The sequence below is a fragment of the Macrobrachium rosenbergii genome, chromosome 57, assembly GCF_040412425.1.
Source record: "Macrobrachium rosenbergii isolate ZJJX-2024 chromosome 57, ASM4041242v1, whole genome shotgun sequence".
NCBI classification, from domain to species: domain Eukaryota; kingdom Metazoa; phylum Arthropoda; class Malacostraca; order Decapoda; family Palaemonidae; genus Macrobrachium; species Macrobrachium rosenbergii.
In genome coordinates, this window is record NC_089797.1 from 4,278,215 (window position 1) to 4,290,829 (window position 12,615).

At 38.7% G+C, this 12,615-nt stretch overlaps 1 protein-coding gene across 1 annotated transcript; it reads left to right on the top strand.

Moving 5' to 3' along the window:
- Positions 1–459: 459 nt before the first annotated feature.
- On the top strand, positions 460–12,142 carry LOC136837003 (probable RNA-binding protein 18). The gene is made up of 5 exons (XM_067101533.1): positions 460–528; positions 3,857–3,951; positions 4,170–4,383; positions 7,651–7,727; positions 8,235–12,142. The coding sequence occupies exons 1-5, from the start codon at positions 520–522 to the stop codon at positions 8,458–8,460; spliced, it is 621 nt and encodes a 206-aa protein (XP_066957634.1). The 5' UTR covers positions 460–519; the 3' UTR covers positions 8,461–12,142.
- The last annotated feature ends 473 nt before the right edge of the window (positions 12,143–12,615 follow it).

Here is a 12,615-nt window from a genome sequence, read left to right on the forward strand (position 1 = left end):
ACATAAATATTATTTTCAGGGGAAAGGAAATGTAAAATGGCTCTTTGGGGAAAAGAAATTAAAAAAAAATTACTTTTAGTCATTTTTACAGTAAGAAAGTTGAGGGGTAAGTCTTAAGAAAAGACAAGATTAGTGACGCGTACAGAATAAACTAACAGAATCTAAAAAAAACTTGAAAAATGAATAAAATTAAATAATAAAAACATAAAAATATAAGTTTTGAATATGGGAACTTTATGACAATACGAAAAAATGACATTTAGTCATTTTCACAGTAGAAAAGTTGAAGGGAAACACTTAACAAAAGACAAGATTAGTGAAGCAAACACAATAAACTAACAGAACATAAAAGATAAATAAATAAATAAGTAAATAAAACACAAAAACATAATAAATAACCAGCCTTGAGTAAGACAAAACAAAGCAACACGAACGACACTCCGCAACGCCCTTTTGTAAGCGTTCGAGACTCCGGTAATCATCGCGCATCGCTCACCACAGCAGACTGATGTTCCAGTGATGACGGATGTAAGTAAACAAAGTGAATCATTGATCACCGTTAGATTATATTTTTGCGTTTATTGATCTGATATTTAAATTTCTGTGCATATCTGTTGACCACAGCCATTATTGGCCGGGCCTATGTTGTTTTACGTGCATAAGAAGGGGCCAGGCCTCCAGGCCCTGCCTTACGTGGGTATGGGTATTATCCGCATAATTAATGTTCATTTTAATAATTAAACTCTTTTTAATGTGTTTTTGACGAATTTAAATTAATTTGAAAACGAAAATTAAGTATCCTATAACCTCCCGTCCCCACCCCTAGGCTAGGCTAGAACCTATGGGCCCAGCTCGGTTAATAGGGCCGTCCGTTAGGAAATTGGGCTTTTGGGGTGTGGTGGTGGGGGTAGGTTGGGTAAGGGGGTTGGGAATGGCTACGAGTGAAAAGCATGGCTATAATGTAACAGTATCTTCTCAACCTAACCTCATTTAGGGTTTAGGGTGCTTCGTATTTTAACCTGACCCTGAGGGTGTGGCTTCTGACTGGGGTTCAACCCCTTAATTAGACTTCAGGGGTTTGTGAAGGATTAATGAAGCGTTGGTATTTCTAAGCAACAGCTCCACAAGGATTATTACCTTGGACTTCAGGGTTTGTGAAGGATTAATGAAGCGTTGGTATTTCTAAGCAACAGCTCCGCAAGGATTATTACCTTGGACTTCAGGGTTTGTGAAGGATTAATGAAGCGTTGGTATTTTAAGCAACAGCTCCATGGGCAAGGATTATTACCTTGGACTTCAGGGTTTGTGAAGGATTAATGAAGCGTTGGTATTTCTAAGCAACAGCTCCGCAAGGATTATTACCTTGGACTTCAGGGTTTGTGAAGGATTAATGAAGCGTTGGTATTTCTAAGCAACAGCTTGATTATTACCTTGGACTTCAGGGTTTGTGAAGGATTAATGAAGCGTTGGTATTTCTAAGCAACAGCTCCGCAAGGATTATTACCTTGGACTTCAGGGTTTGTGAAGGATTAATGAAGCGTTGGTATTTCTAAGCAACACCTCCGCACAGACCGTTTCCTTGGAAATTGATTTTTCCTGTACTTTTAGTGTTGCCGATGAAGGAGGTGGTAATGTTTATTGTCAGTCAATTATTATTAGCCTCATATCTACCCTACTTAGTTGGGAACCCTTTGGGAACGCGGGGTTTTCGAAACGGGAGACGGAACAGACTGCGATGTTCCTGTGGAATGGTTCCGCGCATGCGCAAGTGAAGAGGGAGCCATATGTTTAAGAAGAAATTGGCTAAGTAAACTTATTATGAAAGGAACTATACTAACCTAACGTACCCTAACCTAACCTAACCCAGCCAGCTGTGTTACTTAGTCGTGGGGGGGCTTCGCTCCCTGGACCCCCAGTGAATGAAACTACTTTTTACCAAAAACTCTCCTATAACACTATGCACGCACGATAGCATTCCAGGATGGCCAGCATACAACTTCTGAGGTTAATTACAGTTGACCGACGAAAAAATAATGGTAAATTCTTGATAAGCCATCAGAATACTATAAGAAAAATCAATTTCCAAAGTGATACCCCTTGCAGAGCTATTGCTTAGTTCTACCGAAGCATTTACTATGAAAAGAGGTAAAACTGAAAACTACTACCACGCCCCTCTGGTTCGGTAACTACTAGTTTACTTGTAAAATGGCCGCTGTGTTTAGTACCAGCCCTTTGGTAATGAATGTAAAAACATAAATAAAAGATGGTAAAATCTTAAAAATAGTAAGGCAATAAACATAAAAAAAACATAAATATTCTGATCGGTGACTGGCAGGAACCAGGCTGCAGTAGTAGTCTTCACTTTTACCTGAAGCTGAATTTTGTATTCATAGGGATCAAATAATTAATTTAGGAAAATCTCATTTCACCAGTTTTTGGAGCAGACACCATCGCTGTGAATCATTAAGATGACTCGCCTCATTAAAAAGGATAGGCTATGCTGTTTTTCTTAGCTTTTGGGGGGAAGAACCCAGGCTTCAGGATTTGGAAAAATGAAAAAGAATAATGAAATGCTGGAATGGTTATCATATAGAGACATCCCAACCTATCCACTGCAAGACCCTAGAATGCTGAGCTGTACCCATTTGAGCCTAACTTATTCTAGAGCACCATAAATCATAGAGGGAAATACATGGATGCTTCCTAGGGTAACCTAACCTGGAACACCAGGTCCTACCTGTTTGGGGAAGCGAACCTGACCTAACTTAGTTATCATTATGGTACTGTATTCAGAAGATAAACCTTGTTCATATGGAACAAGCCCACAGGGGCCACTGACTTGAAATTCAAGCTTCTAAAGAATACGGTGTTCATTAGAAAGAAGTAACGTTAGTTACTGGGAAATATGGAAAGAGGAGATCACTTATTAAAAAGAATAAATGAACAAGTTAATAGAAAAAAATGTAAGTAAATTATTAAAATGCAAGACGTGCCGTAAATCACAAAGTGAAACAAAAAGATGCATTTAACCTAACCTAAACTGGAATGCCAGGCCCTACCTGTTTAGGGAACGTAATGTAACTTAAAGTCTCTGTAAGCATAAAGTGAAATACAGTGATGTATCCTAACCTACCTAGGATGCCATTTCCTACTTGATCCCAAACCTAACCTGACCTGAAGTGATGTAAAATATATGGCAGTGATATATACAAGGTAATATTCATTTTCAACATTACAAAATAATGTAAAGGTTATCGTACCTTTATTGTAGAGCACCTCTACTAGTATTTTTGCAATGAATCTAGATGAAAGTGCAACAATTTCTGGTGCTTTCAACAATATTTTTTTATGATGCTGTCGCTGTCATGCAGGGTTGTGCGAGTGGTAAGCTGCCACTCGCCTATTTGACACCAGTTAACCACCTTGTGTACCAAGTTTCAATGACTGTTCCTATTTTGCTTTGGGAATACTCTTACTTGAATGATGTTGGTTTGTATATCTAAGAAACACAAATTATTTTTAATTTGCAATGTTTCTAGCTGTTGTCATACCAACAGCTGCAGCAGCTCAAATGCTTTCGTTCATAAATTTTAAATAGTAACTCTTTACTGCGGTACAACTTTGCAGTACCATGCATCACAAAGTTAACTTCACTAAAGGTGTTTATCGTCATGATTACCTTGTGTTTCATGGTAAACAGACCAGGGTAGTATGTTTTAAGGGATAATGATTAGATTGTTGAAAATATTCAGATGTTTGCTTGGAATTGCAGTCTTTCAGAGCCAAAGGTTTATAAAACTACAGTACTTATTGCTGACAGTATGGAAAGCTAAGTTCTTCGAAAATTATCTTGCAGGAAGTCACACTGCCTCTGCCTTTGCCCCCAAAGGATTCAACAAGGACCGACGACAGAAGGCTATGGGTCGGAAACTTAGACACTCGCATGAGAGAGTAAGTACTCAACTGTTAGATTTTCAGTTTTGACAACTTATGCCACTTGACTGAACTTATTGGTCTGGTCATGCCATTTATTATTTATCAGTCTTGTTATAAGTGACATCAGCATTTTATTTCTACAGTTTATTGATAAATTCATGACCACTGTGTACAAAGAATCAAGAAAACATCTTTTGGTTATATCTAATCGAGGTATTGTCTCCCCCCTATTGGTATCAACTCCTTAAAATGGTGGAAAATTTTGGTCCATTGGTGGAATTTGATTTTCTGTACCATCGTTCGGGACCTCAAGCTGGGCAGCCGCGGGGATATGCCTTCGTCACCTTTAAATCTTCGCAAGCGGCCCATGCGGCCATGCAGATGCTCGATGGTAAGGTCATCTTCGGCAGGAGGATAGCAGTGAAATGGGCTCACGCACAAGATGAGGTAATGAACATTTCTGGGTATTTACACATACAGAAGAGCATCATTGTACTGTAATTAGATTGGTGTTTGTTATTATGTGAACAAAAAAAATTGCATGCCTGTTCTTGTAGATAATGAAAACTTGTGACACTTTGATATCTGCAGGTGTTCTCTATTATACTGCCTTGTGACATTTAAACTTGCTCATACATAAACAAGAATTGTAACTATGGAATGATATGGTCCTATGAGACGCAAACCTTCATCTTTTATATATGCCTCGTAGGGGGGTGGGGCCATCAGTACACCTCACGTGGTGCACTGTAGGCATTACTTAAGGGTCTTTGCAGCATCCCTTTAGCCCTTAGCTTCAACTTCTCTCGTTTCTTATACTGTACCTCTGTTCATATTCTCTCTCTTCCATCTGACTTTGCACCCTCTCTAAATATTGTTTCCTAGTGCAACTGCAAGGTTTTCCAATTGGTTCTTAGCCACGTAAAATAAAGTCTAATCCTTCGGGCCAGCCCTAGGAGAGCTGTTAATCAGCTCAGTGGTCTGGTAAAACTAAGATATACTTAGCTTTATCCTCCTGTTACAACTTTCAAATCTCCTTACTGTCAATTTCCGTTTCAGCGCTGAATGACCTCATATGTTCCAATGCTTGGCCTTTTGGGCTAAATTCTGTTTTCTGTTTTATTCATCTTTTATATTAGATGCACTGTCATTGAAGCCTGGTAACCAGGTACTAGTTCAGTAGCAGCAGTTGAGTGACGGAACTGCCCACTCACTTAATTGTTGGTTTTCTCTTTTGTCAGCCATTCCAACTGTTAAGATGTTTACTGTAAACATGGCAATAGTTGAAGAGCTTGGTTTACTTTCATATTTTTTTGATTCCCCATTGTTTACAAATTTGGCTTTCTGTTGGACTCTTGCTTGTGGTACAAATGACTGTTGTCTGATTCTTCTGGAAAAAAGTATGACTAGTATTTAGGGCATGACAGGGTGTGTAGATGCAGTTTGTCACCCATGAAATTTGCTCCTCATTCTGAGTATGGTTTAAAGGCGAAGCAAGCTAAGAAAGCACAATTGACATCTTTTGAGGGCAACACACTTTGCAAAGGCCCCTACTTCTGCCACTGGGAAAGTACCGGGATGTTCACCCATTGCTCAGTCTAAGGACGGTATGCTTTCATTGGACAGTGACCAACTTGCTTCACTTGAAACAGGATGATGATTGGTATGATGGCCATTCTTGCTGCAACCATTGGTCCTTCTGCTCCTGCCTCTCTTGCTCCAGCTATGCTTACTACTCTTGAGTTATCATAATGAGATGAAGGACTTGCAGAAGGTGCTGTGGCCTTATCTTAGGTGAATTGGGAATATGTTCCTAGTTGAATTTTAGGAGAAGTATGAATTTACAGATACGGATCCATAAGAATTCTCAGGAGTACCTCTGATTTGTCTGTGACTAGATGGTCTCTAGTTTGAAGTTTTATGCTCAAAACTGTCGACTGCATCGCAGGTGTCCATGCGTGCATACATTTTGGTATCAGCTTGGGATCCATCTGCTAAAGTATCTCGATGATCTGCAGATCCCAGCATCCTTTGATCTGAGGATCTGGGGAAAGCAGGACCTCCAGCCCAAGCAGCAGACAAAGTATCTCGGCATGTTGATTTATATGGTAGTCTTGACCTTCCAAGTGACATATGACTTATAAGTTCTGCACAAGCCTCTCAGGGAGGCTTTAGACTAGAGTGTCACAGTCAGGGCTGTTTTCCTGCTAGCCTTTGTGTTGGCAAAGAGAATAAGTGAGCTGCATAGCCTATTTTACTTGGTGTAGCCACAGAGTTGGAAATACCTCTTGTAATTGTGTTTTCCTGTGTTTGTGGTAAAAACTCAGAACCTTACAAGAGATCTGAGAGCTTTATGCAACCCTCCGTCCATGATTTCGTAGGCAAGGATCAAGATGAGATGCTGTTGTGACCAAAGTGTTGAAGACAGTTAGTATTAGGGGTTCAAGGCATTCCAGAAGAACTCCTCAGTGACACAGGTACTGAGGGCAGGTGTCTTATGCTGCATGGATACTTTTACTTCTTTTTACCTCAAGAGCATCACTTATAAATCCCTGGACACTGTCTCCTTAGGACTGTGATGGCTTGTCAGTGTGTTTTGTAATGAGCCAAGCCCCATTGGATGGAAAGCATCTCGCCTTTGGTTTTTGGGTGACTAAAGGTTAGACGTATGAGGAATGAATGCTCTCTCTCTCTCTCTCTCTCTCTCTCTCTCTCTCTCTCTCTCTCTCTCTCTCTCTCTCTCTCTCTCTCTCTGCTCCATCCTGAAGCCCACATCTGTGCATGTGTTTGTCTGGCCAAATGCAGGTAAGTTGAAAAAAAAAAAAGAAGAGAAATGCAGGTAAAAAAAAAAAAAAAAAAAAAAAAAGAGCACTCTGTCTCTGATTGTATTTGTAGTTGGTAGATGACTCCCTCTTTTTCTGTCTTAATTAGGTGGAGTGGCACCTGGGCAGTAAAGTATTATTATCTCAAGTCTAATTGCAATAATAGTTCTGCCCTCTAAGCTGGCAATTCTGTATTCTAATGATTTTCTAGAGCAAGGCTATAAGAAAGCCAAGCTCTGGCATAGTGCTGTCCACCCTTTGCAACACATGCCAGTATGCCAGTCTGTACAGGAAGTTACAGGAGTCATCCTTCCCCTGATCATGAATGTGACTAGGAAGCTGGCATTTCTGAGTGGGAAGAACAATACCAGTTACATTCTTTGGGAAGTACCTCTCACAAAAGAATGTGTCTCCTTATAAATGGCAAATTTTAATATTCTTGTAAGCAAAAACTGGAAACTATAAAGATAATTTGAATTTTCCTTGATAAGCAAACCTGAAGCCTCTTGATATAATCCCACCTCTAACCAACTTCTCATTTGTTCCTGTTGTTGAAGGAAAAGCTGAATGGAAACAGACAAATGAGTTGATGGTCCCCTTAACCAAGGCTTCCTGTCAGTTAACTACCTTGGTATAATGTTTCAAACTAGACCAGCTTTTACCAAAGGTATATATCTAAATAAAAAGCTTAAGACATTTATATCTACAAGAATACAAATTACCTTTCAAATTTATGATTTTACAATGATCAGTTATCATGATATATCTTTATAGCAGTGTGGGTATATTAAATAGTAAAATCTATCACTGTTAGGTCTTTAATTGGGAGGTATTTGACAACTTTATTTTTATATGTTAACTGTCTGTTCATTTTGTTATTGATTAATTTCAGAGCGTATATGAAAGAAGTAAAGAGAAACCAGCCCCTCCTATACTGAGTGGAGGGAAAGCAGAATCTAGTCAAATTAGGTATGTATAACAATCTTTTAAAATTTATTTTCCAAGCTCACATAATTGTTTTTTTGGTTCATGTTTTTTTTGCGGGTTTCTGCCCTCTTCTTATCATACTACAGTAACCCCCCATATTCACGTTCTCACGATTCGCGGGCTCATGCATTCGCAGGTTTCTCTGTAGAACATATCTACCCATTATTCGCGGAAAATTCGCCCATTCGCTGTATTTTTCACTGAGAAATATTCACTAATTACTATATTTTCATATTTTCATGAATAAATGCACTTTTTGTGATAAAACTATTAAAATACTCAGGTGTAGGCATTTTTACAGGGCTTTTCTTGTGTTCAAACTATCAAAATGGGCAGTTCAAAGTGTTTTTAGAGGTGTTTTAAGTATTTGCGGGGGTGTGGTATGCATCCCCCCGCGAATAACGGGGTTCACTGTAATGCTGTACTTGCCACGTAATACTAATCATGATACTTCTTATTTTCAACTTGCAATATTTTTTCTCCGCACAGTAAAAAGAGCAAGATAGCAGCATTAGAAGCCAAGCTCAAGTTACTCGAAGAAGACAATCTGAAAGTGAACCTCACGCCTGACGTAGGTGCCAGCGCTTCCAACCCTACCTCTGTAACGTACTCATTCATCGAAAGGAAAGCAAAGATGCAAGGGCACAAATCAACTTCTAGATCTCAATATTCTACTAATCCATACCCAAGATCTCGCACTTCAAAAAAGCGCTGAAATAGTAACTTACGGTCTATGAATAGTTTTAGCATTTTATTTGCAAAGGTGATTCTTTGGCTAGTCACAGCATGAAGACATGCAACTCTAAAGAGGTGGTTATGAAGCTGTTTTTGTGTGAAAGGTACAAAAGGTCAGAACATGTTAAACAGTATGTCCTTTTTTCACTCATTTTTGTCAGGTTGCAAAATATTTTCTTCGCTTCGAAGCAGTTATTTGCCAATGATCTTGGTAGCATCAGGCAATGCAGAATGCATTATCATTAGAATATATTCAGTGAGATATATTGTTTACTCATAATGTCGTTCACATTTTCCTTCTGAATCGTTTAGGTCTCTGGGTAGACTGTAGAATGCTGTTTTGCTTTTCAGTGAGACCTGTTGTCAGTCTGTTGTAGTTACTCTGATATTACTCTATGCTTAAACATGGTAAAGTAAAAAATAATTACTCCTGTCGAGTTGTTTTGTGCAATTCAGTTTTTCCCTATATGGGGTTAGATATGCAATGAATTGTCTCCACTCTCTCTGCCCCATGCACTTTCTCTCTGAACTCCCATTAGGTCTAGGTCTTTATCTATCCCCTTTCCATGATTTCCTGGGCCTTCCTGGAGGTCTTTGTTCTACTGCTTCCATATCTACTGCTTTTCTGACTATATGTTCCTCATCCCTTCCCATCACATCTCCAAGCCATCCAAGCCTTTTGATCTCAGTCTGGTTTTAAGCCACTTAATTCCAAGTCTCTCTTCCACTTCCTCATTCATATGACGGTCTTCCCCCTGTGCTCTGGTCATGGATTTTAACATTTTATAGTCACACATTTCAGAATCTCCTCTATTTTCTTTGTCAGTACCCTTGTTTCCATTGCATAGAGTAGTGTGTGCCTCATGTACTCATCATAAATTCTTGCCCTCTCTCTCTCTCTCTCTACTAACGTGACATTTATCTGCATGAGAATTGTGGTGTTGCTATATCTATCCATTTCATCCAAGATTTTATCTTGTAAGTAAATTGTGCCATGATAGTATTTTCATAAATATCAGTTATCTCTAGCTACCTATGATCAAGTAGGCTAATTTGATATCATTTAAATTTTTCCTGTGGTTGGCAGGAATTTATTTTGGAATTGTGATATTTTAATTAGAAGAGAGGACAGAGAATTATTTGAAAGCTACAGATTCATTGTTTACTTCCCTAAATTGATGTTTTCTCTGAATATTTTGCAAATTGTCATTATACAGTTTACCCAGACCACTGAGTCACAATTTTAGATTACGATATGGCTGGCCAATAATACTGAGGTCTTTTTAAAGATGAAAACCTGGGTTAGTGATTTTAATTAGATATACAAATACTTTTGTCTCTGTCTATACCGAACTGTATTTTAACTTGGTGTCAGCAAATATTCCTTCTAAAAGAAGTAATTAAAATGCAGCAGGGAAAGTATGCAAGGGGACATCAGGAAAGGGTTAGAATCTAGATGTGCATATGACATTTGATTAGAAGATAATCTTCAAGCTCTGGAAGAGCGCCCACATGAAAAAGAGGAGGGCTGTGGTGATTAAGAATAGGAGCTGGGAGGTATGCCCTTGAATCTCGACACAGTGGAGGGAAAAAGAGACTACATGCATGATAGTAAAGTGGCTGTGGAAAGATAGGAAAGGTAAAAGGGGAAAAGCATATAAAAGATGAATATGGAGGCGTTAGCTGAAAATATAGAGGTAGTGGAAGGAGGTATGCAGTACAGTATTTTGAAAACCTGATAGAAGAAAACGAACTTGAATGGGAGGATATTGGTATACCAGAAGGCCCAATAGAGAGAACAACAGTTGAAGTTAAAAGGACCCTTGGGAAGATGAAGAAAAATAGAAAAAGCCCCTCGACAATCTGTAATAGCTTGTGACTTAATCAGAGCAACAGAAGAGCCAGTCATACATGATCTTACTTGAGTTTATGAAAACCTGATATAAGGAGAGATAGGACCCAAGGAAAGGGAGAGGAGCTTTAAAGTAATGGTATGCAAAGGAAATGGGGATACTATGCAATGTGGAAGTGACAGAGGAATAACATTACATAAGCTTGCTATGAAAATAGTGTAAAGGTGCTAGAGGAAAGACAGAAAAATTGTCTAAACTGATAATTATCGGTTTGGCTTCGTGCAAGAGATCAACAAGAGATGCATTCTTTACAATGAGTAAACTGCAGGAAAAGTACTACTCAAAAAAGAGATTATACCACAGATTTCTGAATTTCTGGATCTTGAAAAGTCTTGTATACCTAGTGATGTTACTCTACCAGATGTACCAAAAGATTTTCAGATAAATGATGTCGTCTGTCAAGGATCAGCAGTGAGCCCTTTGGTGTCTATCATGAAGAAGTGCAAAACAGGAGGCCCAGGGGAACTGTTTAATGCCATGGCCTAGTTCTAACAGCAGAATTTGAATGTGGTGTGGAAATATTTAAAGGATGGAAGAGTGGAATGGAAAGGAGAGATTTGAAAATCACACTAGGCAAAAGAATGCTTGTAGTGACAGGAAAGGAAGCAAAGGCAAGCGTACAATAATGAAAGTGATATTGTGGTTGTGGGAAAGGTGTTAGGGATTACAAAATATGCATGGAGTAGGAGATTTTCAATGCCCAAAGTCTACCAAGTGTGCACATGGGGAAAAGAGTGGAGTTGAGAGCCCTGTGATAGATGGGCAGGTCTTAGAAGAGACAGATGATTTCTATTGCCATGGCAACACAGACTGGGGTAGAAACTGAGAAAGCAGTAAGAAGGGAGTAGCTACAGCATGGTTGAAATTATAGACAGCTAAATTACAAGCAAATTACAATGCAAACAGGAAAGGCCTGTACTACTCTATTCAGCAGAAACATGGACACTGACAATGAAAATGGAGGAGATTTTTGGAAGATGTAGGGAAGACTGGTGGAGAGATGCAGCATCAAGAGGCTGGAGAAAAGACAGACCTCAATGATGAAGATGGTTTGGATGTGCACGGAGAATGGCTGAGGAACATTTGGCAGTAGCTGGACAAAGACCTGCAGAGGCCAAGGAAATCCTGGAAAAATTCAACAGAAGACCTAGACGTGATCAGAGTTAGGCTGAAAGGTAACAGGAGAGAAGAAAGTGGAAAGAACTCATTTTCAGTATAACCCCATTCAGGGAAAAATCAACCTACAGAAAACAGGAGGATGATTAAATAATGGAATCATATACTAGCCCCAAGGTTATATAAGTGGCATTACTGTAGTTAGTGGCAGAGTTGTATTTAACATATAAAAGTAACCCATTTCCGACTTGAAGATCCATGCCTGGATCTCTTACATTATTAGCCAGCCTCATAGAAAGATTACATGATGAAAGGAGATGTGTTCCCTTTCATCATAGGCAATGGAACTTTTTTTTTTTCATTTCTCTAGCAGTTTTAATTGCTAATGATCTTCAGTCAAATGTGTAATCCTTGCCTTAAAACTATTACTTTACAGTTAACAAAGTTCTTTCAAGTGAAACACAATACTAATGAATACTAAACACTGTTAGCAAGACAGTGTAACTATGTATCATGTTATGTGTACCAATAATTTAGCCTAAGCATGTTTGGCAGTTGAAGAAATTTCTTTTTTATGTGATGTTGTTGTTACAATGACTTTCCGAAAATAAATGCATACATGTATGTACTGAAGAAGTGTTTCATTTTAGGAGTCTGAGGTCTGTGGTATACTTGCCTTAAAGCTCAACTACAGTATTTGTTATGTTTATCTTTTGAAATTAAAAAATGTAGTCGTAGCATCAGTTGCCCATCTTTACGAGGCAACCGAGTGTATTTTGTGGAGGCATTTGACAGAATGCCAAGACAAGCAATGATGTTACTGTACCATAGCACAAGATAGTGGCAGGTATTTAAGAATTTCAGGTAAATGTTGGTGTAAGGTACATAAGTTGTGGAAGGAACTCCAAGCAAATGCTAAAAGGAATACCAGTGGAAGTTGCTCTGCATATGAAGTAGATTTTACAAAGACAGAAAAGTGGAATGGAGACTGGAGTGAAGATTGATGTAAGCTAAAAGCTTGTGTTAAATGGAAAAGTCAGGAAAGTGTGTAACAGATGCAGGGTAGGTGTTAAAACGAACTCCACTTTCTGTATTAAATGAAAGAG

Excerpts from the sequence above, each read along its gene's own strand:
- LOC136837003 (XM_067101533.1), top strand. Across the intron at positions 3,952-4,169 it reads TTAGACACTCGCATGAGAGA|GTATCAACTCCTTAAAATGG; the intron begins GTAAGTACTCAA and ends TCCCCCCTATTG. Across the intron at positions 4,384-7,650 it reads GGGCTCACGCACAAGATGAG|AGCGTATATGAAAGAAGTAA; the intron begins GTAATGAACATT and ends GATTAATTTCAG.